General features: G+C 45.5%; 2 protein-coding genes across 2 annotated transcripts; one reads left to right on the top strand and one right to left on the bottom strand.

Moving 5' to 3' along the window:
- Positions 1-8,803: 8,803 nt before the first annotated feature.
- Positions 8,804-17,365, top strand: LOC128710924 (recombining binding protein suppressor of hairless). The gene is made up of 4 exons (XM_053805788.1): positions 8,804-9,073; positions 12,632-13,180; positions 13,259-13,801; positions 17,054-17,365. The coding sequence occupies exons 1-4, from the start codon at positions 8,804-8,806 to the stop codon at positions 17,363-17,365; spliced, it is 1,674 nt and encodes a 557-aa protein (XP_053661763.1).
- On the bottom strand, positions 14,758-15,736 carry LOC128710925 (uncharacterized). The gene is made up of 2 exons (XM_053805789.1): positions 15,366-15,736; positions 14,758-15,301 (listed from the first exon to the last, which is right to left on the bottom strand). Exons 1-2 carry the CDS (start codon positions 15,734-15,736, stop codon positions 14,758-14,760), a joined length of 915 nt encoding a protein of 304 aa, XP_053661764.1.
- Positions 17,366-17,762: the final 397 nt, after the last annotated feature.

The raw sequence follows: 17,762 nt of genomic DNA, 5'->3' as shown, positions 1-17,762 counted from the left end.
CGAACGAGCCCTGGGTCACACCTTAGGAAGCCGTGCAGTAATGTTGGCAGCTCCGCATAAATGGTCCCAGCAGAACAAAACAATCAGCCCGACCGCGCGTGTCTTCTCAGGTGTAACGCTTATCGCATGAGAAAATCAGTGCGCCCCCGGCTCACCCGGCGGGGTCGGGGCCTGCGATGGGAAAGAAAGCGACCGAAACATAAAAATGATTCAACCTCATCATATCTTTTGGGGGGAAGGAGGCAGGTTAGCTCTTTTAGGTGCCATTTCTTAAGATGGGTTTCTTCTTCGCGAGAGCAGCGTCCCGTCATCGGGCAGACATGCACCCGGATCCGGATGAAGCAAAAACCAAAGGCCCGTGAGAAAAACGCACTCATTCGTGCAATTTTGGACAGCGAATGCAAAGCTGGTTTTATGTGATTTGTGTGCATTTGTTCAAAGGTAGCTTTAAAGTAGTTCCTGGCTTTTATATTCATTTAGTATGCCTTTCATAAAACCTTCAGCAAACAAGATGTTTATTCCGTGAAGTTCTATCACGGTGTTTAATGCGAATTTTAAGCTTATTTAAGGTATTTAAGAATCTTTCATAAGCTGAAATCATAACTCCATCAGTGACATAATTGATGAGAATTGGCCATGCCAAACAGCTGAGTGATACTTCAAGCGAACCACACTAACAAAGCGTGTAACCAAGAAACGTCGTCTACGGACAAGAATTCCACCTCATGCCCTTTCAAAGGAAAGCATTCAAATGTGTTCCTGTGCAAAGTGAAATAATCGTATCCAGCAGGACGACATATCCTTTCCACAGCAACAATTGTGGGAAGTGGGAGGCGTGAGTTCCCGTTAACCGATTACAGTTGTGGAACGACGATGGTGAAGTACCAGCCCGTTGTATATCATTTTACTATGCATGAGCACGGCTTATGCTACTGCTGGTACACACAAATCCAAGGCGGGAACCGAGGACTAGGGAAACCTCATACAGGAAACATGCATAAGTTCCGGCTGGGGACCGACTAAAAGCCACACATACACATGGATACATGCTTGGGAGAAGTGAATTCCAGAGGTGGAATATTCAATCATAACGTATGCTCGTCAGCTTAAAGACAAGTGACTTCCATTATTCATACAGGGACCAAATTTCGATACAAGCAAAAAAGCCAAATCTTTCCGATCAGTAAGTGGACGTTATTTTATTAAAGTTTAATTAGATCACAAGTGGTGAAGGTAGTCCCTTTGGGATAAGAGAACTTACCAAGAAAGCTTCTATTTTTACTCCTTCGAATTGGCCCTTCGATTGTTCTTTCTCAAGAATAGAATTGTTTTATTCTCCTTTGGCAATTCGTTTGTACGGCGTGCGGGCAACTCTTCAAATTAAACTCATCATTACTTGCTGTTACTGTAAACTTGGTGTAACTGAAAACGATGCACTTTACCCAGAATCGAGTTGGTAAATTGAGATCGTCCCGTGCGAGGACGGGGGTTTGTAGTTTGTGTATTGCCCACGCGGTATACATTCGTGCGAGCGGTCATTGCTGTTGGCGAGTTGTGCTTTCGTTTCGTCGGAACCACAGAGCCCAACGGCTTGATATGGAACCCCGAAACCTTCCGAACGACGAATTGCGTCCAGTTTAGCATTTTCCACCAAAATGTGCGCCGGTTCCCATGGGCTGCAAATTGAATTCCAATGAACAAAAACTCCTATCGTCGTCATCATCGCCGTCGAGATCCGGTCGCAACAGGGTCCGGTCTCGGTGTCCTGGAATGGCACCTGTTCGTGCGCCCGCAACACGTGTCACGTACGGAACACAGCTTGTTTACAAACATTCACAGATGTTCCGCCTCGGTCGGCGATTCTCCACATCCTGGTGCACTCGTTGCCGGGGAGACTAAACAAACGCCTGCCCTGATGCAAACACAATGCAAGCGTTGACCGATTCTCCGACACATTGCCAGCGTAGCTCTTATTTGTTTGCTTTTCGTTGTCCTTTCTTTGCAACCCTTTCGCAGAACGCGCATTGTTTCTTATGTCCCACCGTGCGAGGGATGCGAGTGTGTTGCTGGGGCTTTAATTTTTAAAGAGTCCACCCTTCCGACTCATCCTTCCGTCTCTGCGACAGTAGTGCTTGATAATTTATTCATAAATACTTGGAGCTTTTTACGCTAGGGCCAGAGGAAGAAACCCTATTCTCATTCCGTCCTCCGGAATACTCGATAAAGGGACCAGGCAGTACGAAGAAATCGGAAATGTTCGTCCCTCCACGCTTCAGCGACCGCGTATCTTCTTTCGTTCGCTCTTTCTTTGGGACTTCCTTGCACATTCCACTGTGTCTAGCAGGGTGGCGTTCGCGTTCCTCCATTTCTCGATTCCTCTCCATTGTTTACCGCTATCCACGCACACACACGTGGCCTTCATTGAATGAACTTCGATTGCGCGGCTTCTTGTCTGTCCCGCTCACACGCAACAGACCCTTTCCGCGCGCTTTGCTGCTCACGCTCCCAGCCGTGGCCCATTGTCGTTCATCCGAGATGAACCCTTCTGCGCCACCGTGGATTTCCCTTTTATTCTGTGCGTCCATCCCCACCATCACTGCACACACCACACGATCTTCGACAACTTCTTCGACGACTCGTTGCCACCAGCCCCGCTCTCGCTTCAACCTCGTAGCACTGGTTGGCTCATGGTTCAAGCGCCACAGTTGCAAAAGTTCCCACGGTTCCCACAATGTAAATGTATAGGGCATGAATATTTTCCGTACGAAGCCAACTGTGAAACGACCAGGCATCGCATCCCGGACCGAAAGGGGATGATCATCATCGGTTCGCTCTTCAGCTCCATCCCGCACGCCGATGAGGCTAGCGGCGGAACGGGCATGGTGTTGTTTTTGTTGATGGAAGGATGTTGATGTTTTATGATGGACAACGATGAAGTTATGCCCCATCGCAGGGGAAGTTGAAGAAGTTCCCGTAGTGTTACTGCAGAGTGGATCATGTTATGTGAGTTGAAAAGCTATCATTATGATGTGCCAAGAACGAATTCGTAATCTAAAATAAGGCAAATGGTACAGAACGATTACTGACAGTGTAAACTTTTAGTTAAATGTTACTGAAGGGTTTATTCCAATTGGGGGTTTTAATATTATTTTGCTTTTATTTATGATTCTGATATGCTTTAGTCATATTTGGCATTCTATTGATAATTTTCCTTTTCATATTTCATGTTCATAGTTTCGATTTTATTTTTATTAGCTTATTTATTTTTAGTTTCGTTTACTGTATTTTTTATTGTTGTATGTTTTTTCTATCTCTTAAACGTTTTCTTTTCATTCTTTTCTTTTTTTTCATCCTCTTCTTTCAATAATTGTTTCTTATTCTTTTTTTTTTACTTTCTTACTGTTCTTTGTTCGGTGAAGCAAAATGGTTGATGGTGCTAAATTAATTTATTCGCATATTTTTACGCCTTAATCTCATTAAGATTCTGGAGGTGCAAAGAGAACGAGTTGAAAAAAGAAAACATATTAAATCTTTTGTTTGGTGGGGCTTGGGCCGTGGTGTGTTAAAGTGTAGAAATGGAATGTAAATGTGTAGAAAAAAGTCTATTTTTCTGCCTAATTCTGGACATACTTGCTTCTACACTGCCTGTATCTCAATGTGCAGAATAAATCCTTTTGCGGAACTACAACGATTATTGACCCACATAACCTGCTACTGTTATGCTTTAGGAACTTTTGCCAACAGTACCTCGTACAAAGCTTCCCGGCGTGCAATATAAATATCCTTTCTGCGAATATCATACACCATCGAGCAATATCCTTCCATCAACAAAAACAACACAGTGCCCGTTCCGGCGCTAGCCTCATCGGCGTGCGGGATGGAGCTGAAGAGCGAACCGATGATGATCATCCCCTTTCGGTCCGGGATGCGATGCCTGGTCGTTTCACAGTTGGCTTCGTACGGAAAATATTCATGCCCTATACATTTACATTGTGGGAACCGTGGGAACTTTTGCAACTGTGGCGCTTGAACCATGAGCCAACCAGTGCTACGAGGTTGAAGCGAGAGCGGGGCTGGTGGCAACGAGTCGTCGAAGAAGTTGTCGAAGATCGTGTGGTGTGTGCAGTGATGGTGGGGATGGACGCACAGAATAAAAGGGAAATCCACGGTGGCGCAGAAGGGTTCATCTCGGATGAACGACAATGGGCCACGGCTGGGAGCGTGAGCAGCAAAGCGCGCGGAAAGGGTCTGTTGCGTGTGAGCGGGACAGACAAGAAGCCGCGCAATCGAAGTTCATTCAATGAAGGCCACGTGTGTGTGCGTGGATAGCGGTAAACAATGGAGAGGAATCGAGAAATGGAGGAACGCGAACGCCACCCTGCTAGACACAGTGGAATGTGCAAGGAAGTCCCAAAGAAAGAGCGAACGAAAGAAGATATGCGGTCGTTGAAGCGTGGAGGGAAGAACATTTCCGATTTCTTCGTACTGCCTCGTCCCTTTATCGAGTATTCCGGAGGATGGAGTAAGAATAGGGTTTCTTCCTCTGGCCGTAGCGTAAAAAGCTCCAAGTATTTATGAATAAATTATCAAGCACTACTGTCGCAGAGACGGAAGGATGAGTCGGAAGGGTGGACTCTTTAAAAATTAAAGACCCAGCAACACACTCGCATCCCTCGCACGGTGGGACATAAGAAACAATGCGCGTTCTGCGAAAGGGTTGCAAAGAAAGGACAACGAAAAGCAAACAAATAAGAGCTTCACTGGCAATGTGTCAGAGAATCGGTCAACGCTTGCATTGTGTTTGCATCAGGGCAGGCGTTTGTTTAGTCTCCCCGGCAACGAGTGCACCAGGATGTGGAGAATCGCCGACCGAGGCGGAACATCTGTGAATGTTTGTAAACAAGCTGTGTTCCGTACGTGACACGTGTTGCGGGCGCACGAACAGGTGCCATTCCAGGACACCGAGACCGGACCCTGTTGCGACCGGATCTCGACGGCGATGATGACGACGATAGGAGTTTTTGTTCATTGGAATTCAATTTGCAGCCCATGGGAACCGGCGCACATTTTGGTGGAAAATGCTAAACTGGACGCAATTCGTCGTTCGGAAGGTTTCGGGGTTCCATATCAAGCCGTTGGGCTCTGTGGTTCCGACGAAACGAAAGCACAACTCGCCAACAGCAATGACCGCTCGCACGAATGTATACCGCGTGGGCAATACACAAACTACAAACCCCCATCTTCGAACGGGACGATCTCAATTTTCCAACTCGATTCTGGGTAAAGTGCATTATTTTCCTTTCACCTTCCATGCGAGATGGATCCATCTTCGTGTGGAATGTGTACACGGGTTAATTTTGCACCAACAATTCCGGCCCTTCAGTTCTTCCAGGCTCTTCAGATCCAGCACCGTCGCGGACAGTAACAGCATGTTTAATGACGAAATTGGTTTGAAGAGTTGCCCGCACCCTCGGTACTTCGGAACGCCGCCGTAACCTTGGCGGAGGGATTTTCGAATCGGGCTTCTCTTCCGTGTCATTTTCAGACGAACGGCGAAAAGCGAACACAAAGAATTCTGGTCGTGAGGCGTTGGTGGAGAACACCGAACCGAAGGAAACCAAAAAGGGAACCGGAGCACAGCCGTAAAAAAGGGCCGAACAAGTTACACGAGGGTGTGCAAGATGATGGTGTGTGCGGGCATCGCGCGGACACACATGTGCAGGAGATTGATATTTTCCCACGCCTTTTTCTGCGCACTTTGACTGGGAACTGTGAGGTCTCTTTGCGTGCTTCTCGCAAAGTGTTCCAGGGGTATCGCGTACTCTTAACTTCTTCATTTTAGCAGCACTATTTTTTGCGGCTCTGTGTTATCGCCCACAATGAATTTTGTGTGTGTGCTGACCAGCACGACCGGGTACGGGCGACTTTTCCACCGTTGTTGAACGTGGGAGGGGATTTAGAATTGATTTTCCTTGCAAATGCTCGGATGACGGTCTGGTTGTGTTTGTGGGGGCGTTGGTGCGTGCGGTAAAAAGGAGCTACGTTACATGGGCCCATTCGAAGTTTCCTAATTGTTTTTTATTGCTCACTTATTGGCTGTTGGGGTTTATCATTCACCATCAAGTTCGCTTTCACACAATGTTCTGTCTGGTGGAAAAATGAGGGCGAATGAGTCCATTTAAACGATGAGGGTCCGTGAAGATATTAAGTTGCATTGAGTTTTAACAAACGACCATGGAGAATTGATATTTTCATCCAAAGTGAAAGTATCTTATGAAATAAGAGTTCGAAGATTTCGTATTGAATCGATTATCAGCAAACAGTGATATTTGCCCAAAAGTGTTTCAAAAAGCATAAACCTACAATTGAATTTTCAAACGAACAAAAACTGTCTGGAATATCGTTTCAAACACCAGTTTTCTACAAAGAATAAATGTTCTGTTCCTGTAAATTCAATGAAATAAAACAGTAATTCAGTAGAATGTCTTTCATATTCACAAAAAAAAACATAATCAAACCATTTCCATCACATTCTATTCGTGTGGTGTTGCATTGCATATCGGTCTTTGAATGCCTCAAGCTACCAACTACCGTGATATAAACTGCCTTCACCTAAGCTGTCAAAACTCGTACCAGTTGTCGTCTCGCTCACTATCTGGCTCGCTCGCTCACGTTGCATCTAGCCCCTAAAAGTGCGTGGGAAATTCACAGGTGTTGTGCGTTCCAGCTCCCATCGTACCATCGCTTTCTCTCTTTCTATCAATCACAATATATCTGCTCCGTTCATGCAGCCGCATACTAAAGGCAAAAACTCACGCATTACAAACATCTGCCGGCTGCTTGCTCCCGTTTGCATTGGACCGAGTTGTGCCCCATCTCGCTCTCCCTCACACCGCATGTACGCACGATAGCAAAACGCCGTTTGTGATTCCGCGGTTGACGCGATGGCGCTTTTCATAAAGTGAGTGCGATGCAAACGGGTAACGTCGTCGTAGTCGTCGTCGTCGGTAGAATTGTCGGCTCGGGTTGTGAATAGCAAATGCGCGTCCAAGCGGCTGGTTCCGCTTAGTCCCTACGTCGAAAAGTGCATACGGTTCTGCTCCCGGTACGGTACGGATGCTACAGCTGCCGCTAGTCGGACGCGCTATACTTCCATTGTTGTGTTCGCTGCGTGAGGACGTGTTTTGTGTGTGATTTTGATCAACCAAGAGTGGCCGGGATTAGGATTTCACCGATCAGTCCGGCTGCAACAGAAACCACCGTGATACTTTCCCCCCCCGTATACGTGTGTGTGTGTTTAGTGAGTGAGGTTATGTGTTCGTGGTGTTTCGTTCCTATCGTTGTTTACTTTTTGCCGCAGGGTTGACAGCTGAAGGCAAATATGATGCACGCGATGTGCACAAATTAATGCGCTTTTCTCCAGTAGTTTCTGTGTGGCGAAGGCGAATCTCACATTCCGCGCGCGCTAAGTGACACGAACGTTTTATTTGGTGAGAAACATTCCAGTTCGAGCGCGTGAAAGCATATAAGTGAGTTCGCAACAATTGGGTGATTGCTGTCCTTGTCCTACCCGCTCTAGCGACAGTGAGCATAAGTGGTGTGTAAAAGCATAAGCAAGCATAACAACAGCAGCAGCAGCAGCAACGCTAGGCGGCAGGAAGAACGGCAACGAAATCAACTGACGTTTCTCACTCGTGTGAATGTTGTCGCTTGTGTGATGATGACGATGATGATGATGATGTTGGGTGATGCTGCTGAACGCGGGTGCGAGAGCTGGTGAAACCCAAGTGCAGCCGATGTCAGTAAGGTCGTTATGGTAATCAGGGGGAAAATAGAACCACTGGAAAAAGTGCATCAGGAATATCCAGCTTGTAGTGTTTGACGTGAGCGACTCACCGCTAATTCGAATGTAAAAAAGGGTCTAGTGATGCGTATGGGCCATCTATGGCTGTAGCCCCGTGATCTTCTGTACGTCCCTATCCATCATATTGTCAAGGGCTAGCCTATGTAACTGCAGCATCTTCCGAAACCGAGAGACAGCTGCCACCGCAAGGAAATGCTCTTAAAGCAAAAAAAAAAAAACTCGCGCGTGTTACCTCAGTGAGCAGTGAGATCAGTGATAACAGTGATATTCGCAGCAGAATATGAGCATTATTGAGAGAGTGAGAAAATCAGAATTGAAGCTTTATTTTTATTGTGATAACCGTACCATCACCATTCCGCGTTTCATCTTCGAGTAATTAAAGGCAACGTTAAGCCCACCAAGACCAAGATTTGGATTTCGCTTCATTATCGGCGTGAAAAATAGTTTAAAATACCCCTCTTCGTTTACGTGTCAATGCATGTGTGCAAAACCGGCTTACTTTGGGTTTGGAGTCAAAGTTCACCAACGAATTGCTACGTAGAAGCTGCATAATAACAACAATAATAAACGAACTGTCACGTCGAAATGTCAAAAGTTCAACAACACTGAGAGCTCCTGCCCACCCGGCTGATATCAGTCAGGAAGCATACCTAGAGCCTTCAAGCATTAGTGTACTGCAAAACAGAGCATCTTAAAATCTTCACAACATTCACACAAATTGCTTGATTCTTTGAGTTGACTGACCGTTCTAGTGATATTAATATGAATTCTTGTGGGGACATCAGAAACTTCTAAAGATCTACACATCCAGACCCAGATATCTGCCCAAATACGTGAAAGGATTGTGAAAACCAAGGACGACATCCCCCCCGAATTAATCACGGAACGATCCAACGACACCGACTCCCGGACGCTCGATCGAAGAAAGCCTCATCAACCATGCCTCATCAGTACGGCATACCGGGGTACGGGCAGGCTCCGCCGAGTCCCCCGACACATCACGGCGGCAGTGGTGCACTGTTGCCACGTCTCGGTGCCGGAGGGGCCGTAATTCCGGTGACCCCCAACAATAACGGCGGTTCCGGCATGGGGCCGGCAACGTCACCCATCTTCCGCAGCCAGATCGAGGAGCGGCGATTGACGCGGGAAGCGATGGAAAAGTATCTACGCGATCGCAACAACATGGTCATTGTTATACTGCATGCGAAGGTAATTATTGTTGAGTGTGACAGCTCTGCCCCGGTACACCGCGGGGTCTAATATCTCTTGACCGTTTCGTCTGGCCGATTTAAGCTTTTATTTCCGCGATATGCGGTTTTTTTACTGATCTACTGTACACCTCATCATTCTTCATCTCCTCGCTGAAAGATCGCTTTTCCACCTGTTTCTCATCGTTGCTCATCATCACACACTGGTGACGATCGTTTCTTGATCGTCATCTTTTCTCTCGGATCATCCCTACTGTCTGTATGAGCCCCGTTTGTGGGTCGTCTATCATACATTTTCCGTTGTGCTAGCTTCTAATCCACGGGCCACCCCGTTTTCGGGTGGCGTTGATCGTGGATGGTGGATGATTCGTTTTTAATGATTTTTTCTGCCCCTTCTCAGCCGCATGTTAGGCCCATTGGCCACGGCCGATGTCGGATTCCGACGCTAGCCGGATTTCCTGGTGATGGAGGACCACCGTCGGAAAAAAGAAATTAGTTCCCACGATCACTTGTTCCGTGCTTCTTCCACGACGGTCGCATGTTGAAGCTCCGAAACTTTTGGCAACTTGTTTTGTTTCGTAACTCGTCTTGGACGAAACATATTGCAGATAGAGAATGTATTTCCTCAATAAATTAGATTACGATAAGTTTGATACAAATTGTTTGACATATTTGTGATAATAGTTTGAACACAGCCCGTAAATTAGCAATTCCCGTTAGCGCCACACATTCCTTCCTAGGCTGTCAGTTGTTTGCGGCTTGCTAATTAACATTTTGAAGGTAAATTTTTGATTCGTATTTCCTCCGAGCGTAGTTATGGTTTCGGGGTCTAATTTCCGTTCCGGATTGATTCAGAAACGCCCATTCGCTCTATGTCGAAAGGTAAGCCCGTAATCTGTATGTGGAGGTTTTGGGGAAATTATGTGAAAAATGGATTTGTCATCTTTCGTCGATCGATTTCGATGGTGCATGGGAAGATACCCCGGACGAGGTGGAAAGGAACCTTCGTTGTCGTGATCGATTTTGCGATTGGAAAAGTCAAACGTCGTCAACGATGGCAACATTTTCCCACCGGAAAGAAAGCCACATTCTCGAAATAGTGATGATGAACGACGGAAGATAGCATTTTGATTACAACCGGTATATTAGGGATTTGGCCAAGCCCGGATGCTGTGGTTGAGAGATGCGACGAAACTTATCAACGAGTAAAGCAGAGGCAACACGTTGTAGTATCATGGTTGCCACAAATAATTGAAAGTTAGCTCTTAGTGTGAGAATATATTGTTTCAACAATATCGGGAACAGAAATATTATTCAGAATAATCTAAGATATCTTTATTATTTTATTTCTGTTCTTATGGTCTGCAGTATTTACCACATCAAATATAAATCACTGGTCAATGTTTTGTTATCGAACGCAAAACAGTTTGCCCTTAGTCTACTAAACACTGGGGGTTCTTCTTAAACTAACTTTTTAACCTCAAGAAAACAGGGAAGAACAAGGTTCCTTCCAAACAGGAGATTTGGGAAGAAAGATTTGTTAATTTATCTCCATTCTTGAAGTTGTTTTTTTTTAATCTATTAGGACGGCATTGCCGTATTGTCGACTTCATTCGCCTTACATGAATCCATTTGCCAAAGCCACCAATAGTCAAAGAGTCCAACAAACAGAAATAATTATTTATTTATTTATTTTTTTTAAATCTTGTTCACCGCTTTGTTTCCAACAAGATGATGCAAGAAACTATTATACTAATAGAAGTGACCTTTAAAGTCTCATTTCATTGGAAAAAATCTTCATAAAGAAGATAAATATTATTTAAAAAATGAAGAGAAAATTAACCAACGTTAAGGATAAAAAAATCGATCGGGTGAAATCGTAAATACCATTTTTGTATGAAACATCTGGTAAGAGAGCACAGGAAGACTACTTTATTTTACTTAAAACATTGAAAATAGTTGATAATTGATTCCCGGTGGATAAACAAGCACTTAACTGCTATACGTTTGATTGATGATCGCCATGATCATGATGATGGTAAATTTGTCGTCCATTTGCCCTGAAGATCTGTAACGATCATGATCGGTGCGGAAAGGTACCATGTTCCGCTGGCATCATGTTCGTTCACACCAAGATTTAAGCCCCAAATGCCTACCATGCCCAACGCTCAGGCGATGCTGATGAAATTCCATTCGCGATCCACGAAAAAGTTACGGGAAAAGTGAAAATGATGCCAACAATTACCATCGACTACGTAAAGCAGGACGGGATCGACCGTAATGCCCACCCATCTCAAGGGTGGGAAAATGTTAACAAACCACATCGGATCCATACCGACCTTTCTTACACCAGTCGGGGCAGAGCAAGAGAGATCGAAACATGAATTGCGGGATCGAATTGAAGTCCCAACAGCTCGATAGAATAATGATGTAAAAGCGAAGCTGAAAATCAAACAGCAACCTCTTCGCTGGTTCGAACTCTCCCATGTAGCATAGTGATTGATTTAACTACCGAATTTTTTGTGCCACTTAGTTTGTCCACTGTCACGTCATTAGGACCATCCCGTCTTCTCGCACGCTGTAACGAGGTGGGAAATCGTTGAAGAATGTTGAGTAATTTTGTGATGCAAACGGCACGGGGAATTAAAGGGGCAAGAAAGCCGTTGAAGATCGATGTTTAATTTGTTTTCGTATTTTTGTGTGTCTTCTAGTGCGGCTGACTGTGTTATCGTCTTTTGTTGCGTGTCGTGAGAAGATGACACTAAATCGTGCTATTGCGGATGGAGTTGTTCCGCTAACAAATCCACGTTACAGATGGGGAAATAATTGTGGAAAATCTTAACCATTCCGGACGCAAGGCTCTAATCACAGCATGTTGGGGACAGCATTTTTCGCTGTAGATTGTCCGCGGTACGGCAACGATCATACATTTTTAATAGCGACAAATCATCGTCGCTTCTTCGCCCGCTCTTCGCTGCGTTGCCTTGCCTGGTGGGAATAGCCTGGGCTTGATGGGGAGCGTGAGAAACAGGAAGATTTGTTCGAGATCGGACCAAAGGATTGAGATTTGGAAGAAGACGAAGAGACACAAGAGAGAGGGAGGGAGAAAGAGAGAGAGAGAGAGAGAAACAAAAAACAAACACACGGAAACATACCAAACGGGGAGGAAAGCTTTTATCGAAGGAAATGACATTAGATTGAGCTGATTGAATTAAGTGATGGGTGCATTAAAACTGCGGCTGATGAACGATTTACGCGTATGGGGATGTTGGGCAGCCAGTCGTTTCGTTGGCTTGCTGTAAATGCGTTAATAGATGCAGTAAATACTCCCGCCGGGTGGTTAATTTTTGGTATTGATCTTGATGATCCGATTCCATCCAGCTTCTTGTAGTTATTTCCCAAGGAATTATTTGAGTTGGGCTGTGCATTGCTATGATAAATCATTTACAATTTTCCGTTCCGCAGTTTTGAATGTATTAACTAAAATGTAAGTGATTATATTTGCATTCCAAAACTCATACCACATGTCTTTTGTCTTTTTTCTTTTGTCCGTCGACAGGTCGCCCAAAAATCGTACGGCAACGAGAAGCGCTTCTTCTGTCCACCGCCCTGCATCTACCTGTTCGGCGAGGGCTGGCGATTGCGCAAGGAACAGATGCTACGCCGTGGCGAAAGTGAACAGTCCACCCAACTTTGTGCCTTCATCGGAATCGGCAGTCCGGAGCAGGAAATGCAACCGCTCGATCTGAACAACCCGAAACAGTACTGTGCGGCCAAAACGCTGTTCATTTCCGATTCGGACAAGCGCAAACACTTTATGCTGTCGGTGAAGATGTTCTACGGCAGCGGACACGATATCGGTGTGTTCCAGTCCAAGCGCATCAAGGTCATATCGAAGCCCTCGAAGAAGAAGCAATCGCTAAAGAATGCCGATTTGTGTATTGCGAGCGGCACGAAGGTTGCCCTGTTCAATCGATTACGGTCGCAAACCGTCTCGACGCGATACCTGCACGTGGAAGATGGACACTTTCATGCCAGCTCAACGCAATGGGGTGCCTTTACGATCCATCTGCTGGATGATAACGAGAGTGAATCGGAAGAGTTTCAGGTGAGTTGGTGGTCGAACGATCGCATTTATTCTCTCGATCCATTCTAACTAATGCTATGTATCTGTTTTTCGCTCCAGGTTCGCGATGGATACGTACACTATGGTGCGACGGTAAAGCTCGTTTGCTCTGTCACTGGGATGGCTCTGCCACGGTTGGTCATACGCAAGGTGGACAAGCAGATGGCACTGCTAGAGGCAGATGATCCCGTATCGCAGCTGCACAAATGCGCCTTTCACATGAAGGACACGGAGCGGATGTATCTGTGCCTGTCGCAGGAAAAGATCATCCAATTCCAAGCATCTCCATGCCCGAAGGAACCGAACAAGGAGATGATCAATGACGGTGCCTGCTGGACGATCATCTCCACCGACAAGGCGGAATACCAGTTCTACGAAGGCATGGGCCCGGTTCGAACGCCGGTGACGCCCGTGCCAATCGTGAACTCGCTACACCTCAACGGGGGAGCCGATGTGGCGATGCTGGAAATTACTGGCGACAACTTTACACCCTCACTGCAGGCCTGGTTCGGTGATGTCGAGGCGGAAACGATGTATCGCTGCGCTGAATCACTGCTGTGCGTTGTGCCGGACATTTCGCAATTTCGCGGTGAATGGTCATGGGTGAGTATATTTTTTTACAAACGCAAATGAATGACAGCAAAGTGTGTTATTCAGTTTCTTAACGTTATAATGTTAATTAAACTTCACCGTGAACCAACCAAGTTGAGACGTTCAAGAAAAGGCCTGTAATGAGGACGTGTACCGTTCCGTACCTTATAAACGTTCTCATCGATGCATAATGAATCATTCCACTTGTCGTATGTCGGTAACTGTCGACAAGCGGATAACATCTGATGTAAAATACTCCGCTTCCGGTAGATGTACCGACACAATTCATAAAGAAACGGGTTGTTTTTATAGTTTTACTCAATATATTTGTTGAGAATATGTTGGCTGTAAGTTGTTCGCCGTTGTTAGTAGAATATTCGTCGTAGTTATTTTGATTAGTCTGGTCAAAATGACACTTCATTTCATTTCATTCGTTCTTATGTTACATGTGAGCCCCTGCAAGTGTTGTACCTTAGATAAGATATTTCATGCTCTTTCTAGAATTTGGAAAGGATTTGTTTTGTGGATTAATTAAAACAATAAGAAAGTTTCTGTTTAAAACATATAGCTGTGATTAAAATTCTTATTACTGGGTCAACTATCTGTTTATTATTTTTTTTTTTTTTATTTTTTAACTATAATAATCTTTTTCTATTTTTTGCAAGCATTTGCAACGCGCATACTCTTACATGAATTATTTTCCACTTTCCTATCAACTGATTGTTTGAAGCATCTTTCCACCATACACGTTCACGGCCATCGGGCTGAAATAATTGGTCCAGGATACGTGAATTACCCGCTGCACGTGTTATGTTTTCCTTCTTTCGCCAAGCTTTGCAAAACACAAAAAAGCACACGCACACACTCATAAGTAATCGTTCGAACTTTACCATTCCCATCGCTGAAGCTGACACACGGGAGCCCGTGGGTCCCAGACAGTGCTGCCCTCGGGTGGTGATAGCCTTTGATTACTTTTCCATCGATTTTGACTTTGGCGGCGTTTTGCTACGTGACGACCGTTTGCCTTTTTTCTTGCCACCGCCGTGACTGCCCGTCCCATTCGTACCGGCCGTCTGATTGCCTTCCTCATCGATCGCCTCCACCGATTTTGCCTTCGATTTGGATCCCTTCTTGCGTCCCCCTTTGCGACCTTTCTTGCCACCACCGCCCGCAGCGGCTGCCGTCCCGCTACCACTGTCGATGCTTTTCTGGTGCAGATCGCCCAGCATCCTACCGGCCCCACCACCACCCGTACCACCGTTGAGTGATAATTGTTGCTGCGAGTTGGTTTTCAGCAGTGGCGCTTTCGGAACGACACGCGTGTACAGGTCGTAGTTGAAGTCGGCACATGTTTTACCATTACAAAACTCCTCCATACATTCATTGCATGTAAAAACGCGCGATTCGATAATGCCGGAGCGGTTTTTCACCTTCCGTACCGAGGTGGCAAGCAGATTTTCCCGCTTGTCACGTTGGATTGTTTTAATCTGCAGTTTACCCAACTCTACCAATCTAAGAAGAGGAATAGAAAGCGATTGTTATGAAGAAAAGAAGCTAAACAGTTTTTCTTACTTACTTGCTAAAGTAATCCTCCTCAACTTTTGTTTTGGGCCGCTGGCTTGTAAGCATCTTCCAATCAATCGGTACACTGCACAGCTCCATTATGACCAAATTGCGCATCTCGCCCGGTATAGGATCCATGTACGCGTACAGCTTATCCCGTTCGCCACCATTCTTCATCAACATCCGCAATTCCTTTTTCTGCATCTTGAACCCGTACTCCTTCTCCTTGAACCGGATCTCATCCGACCGTACCTTGATCGGGCGCATCTTATAGTCCGGCACCTTCTCGATCATGCGCTTAAACTCTTCCCGCGTCGTTGCGCTCGACTTCGAGAGGTCCAGTATGGGGACGACCTCCTTTTTCTTGCCGAAAATGTCATCCATTTCGTACGGTTTTGGGGTTTGGTTTATTTGTTCGTATCACCACTCGACGTCCGTTACACTTCAGCACTTTCCTGGCTTTCGTGCTCGCACTAATTGTATTCTATTGTTTTCCACGCTAACGTCTAACAATAAAAATGTGAACGGACAAAAAACAAACCTGTAAGACAGAAGAAGATTTTCTCACGCCGACATGACTCTTCACGAGGGTCGGCGGCTACTTCCACCAGAACCACCTCCAGTATGACTCCGTTTTTCCTTGCAGCTCTAGAATTTACATCCCGAATGGTTTCATCTGGGGCGGAAGACAAGCGAAGTTTTCGAGTCTTATTATTAGTAACGATGCTGAAGAAACCAACAAGGCAGAACAAAAGAGCACGAACTCGAGCTCTCTATTTATCACTGGATGTGGCACCTGTCACAGAGAAGGATGTCGTTATACACTCCCGCAGCACAGTTGGAGAAGAAATCAAAAATTCATAACAGATTATATGCTTCCCGGTTTGTGCTGTTTCACACAAGGAAACCGTCACACAGCACTTCATAACGATGGTCTTGAAGACGAAGACAGTTCGGGAAGGTGCAGTGTGGCAGCTAGAAAAAGGCTCTGTAACTGTTTACTTTTCCACGCTACAGACGCCTAATGAATTCTGAATCTCTTTCAACTGTTTCTGTGTTTCGTGTGGCTCGCAAGACACTGACTGCTGACTTGGAGTTTTTGTTACTACGATATGTCGATTCACTTTAATTCAGATTCGGGATCTGAAACCTTTCCGTCAACTGCATGACACTACCACTGAACGGACGTCGTTGGTTTACGTCTTCAATGTGGGAGTTAGTACCATAGTTCAACGTGCTCTACCATCTTACTTCTAACTTACTGAGGTTTTGTCTTGTCTTGCTGCGTCCGGGCACACGGTGTAGCGCACCGTTTGGGCCGTTGTTTTGATATTATCGATTTAATAATGATGGGAACCTGTTGCTATAGTGTGGCGTCATTGTATTGGTAATGATTACGCTTACCTAGGCATGGTTTTGTTGTTTTTGCCACGGGCCCACACAGAAACGTCGGGTCGCAGTTGGTCGTAGTGTTTTACTTGCAATTGACTGCGTAATAGCCAGCGGCGGTAACATTTTATACAGCAAATACTATTTTATTATTTCATCATGAACGTATGATTTGATATTAGAGCACAAGGTTTAAATAATAATGTATCAAATGTTTCGTTTTACTATATTTTCAAGTGTTTCAATAATTATACCGCAACAGTTAAATCTCATATTATGTTTTTTTCTTTTGTCTGTGCTTCTCTCTGGTAGGTTCGTCAACCCACGCAAGTGCCTATTTCGCTGGTGCGTAACGATGGAATCATTTACGCGACTGGTCTCACCTTCACCTATACGCCTGAACCAGGACCGAGGCCACCCTGTCCTGGTGCGGAAGATGTCCTGCGTCGGGGGTCAACCGGTACACTGGCGGTGGTGGCCAACTCCAATAGTAATAACAGTAACAGTAGCAGCAACAATAGTAACAGTGCATCGGTCGTTAACCAGCAAGGTGGTCCAACTGCCGGCACATTGCCCTCCATTGCGGATGTGAGTTGGAGTTCGCACGGGGGTGGGCTACCGTAACACCACGACTAGGGCCTACTGGTAGGGAGGCCATCGTGATCCCGGAACTCACCGGAAGGAAATAGTTGCAAAACAAAAGAACGTACGAAAAACATAAAACCTCAACCGATCAGCATGCTCGACGTAGGCAAGTGAACCGCGGGATGGAGGTTGTTACTACCCATGGGAAAATTAGAGGAAGAGGAGCAGAAACTAGTAGGGAATATTTATTTAAAACAAAAACAAACTCACCATACAACGATCGCACACATTCGCTTCTCGAACACCTTTAGCTTAAGGACTGCTTCCAAAGAAAACCCGGAAGCGTTTGTAGGAAAGGAAGGACACATAACTTTTTCACCTTACATTAAGGTTTGTTTCGTTCTCGCTGAAAGGGGAGAAGAGGCGAAGGGTAGCG

This window comes from Anopheles marshallii, chromosome 3 (assembly GCF_943734725.1).
Source record: "Anopheles marshallii chromosome 3, idAnoMarsDA_429_01, whole genome shotgun sequence".
Taxonomy (NCBI): domain Eukaryota; kingdom Metazoa; phylum Arthropoda; class Insecta; order Diptera; family Culicidae; genus Anopheles; species Anopheles marshallii.
Note: the sequence above shows the minus strand (reverse complement) of the source record. Positions and strands in the feature narration are given on the sequence as shown.

What these genes read in the sequence shown, in the direction of transcription:
- LOC128710924 (XM_053805788.1), top strand. Translation starts at nt 8,804, where the DNA reads ATGCCTCATCAGTACGGCATACCGGGGTACGGGCAGGCTCCGCCGAGT. An exon ending in TTGTTATACTGCATGCGAAG is followed by an intron (nt 9,074 to 12,631) that starts GTAATTATTGTT and finishes GTCCGTCGACAG; the next exon opens with GTCGCCCAAAAATCGTACGG. An exon ending in GTGAATCGGAAGAGTTTCAG is followed by an intron (nt 13,181 to 13,258) that starts GTGAGTTGGTGG and finishes TTTTCGCTCCAG; the next exon opens with GTTCGCGATGGATACGTACA.
- LOC128710925 (XM_053805789.1), bottom strand. Translation starts at nt 15,736, where the DNA reads ATGGATGACATTTTCGGCAAGAAAAAGGAGGTCGTCCCCATACTGGAC. An exon ending in GAGGAGGATTACTTTAGCAA is followed by an intron (nt 15,302 to 15,365) that starts GTAAGTAAGAAA and finishes TCCTCTTCTTAG; the next exon opens with ATTGGTAGAGTTGGGTAAAC.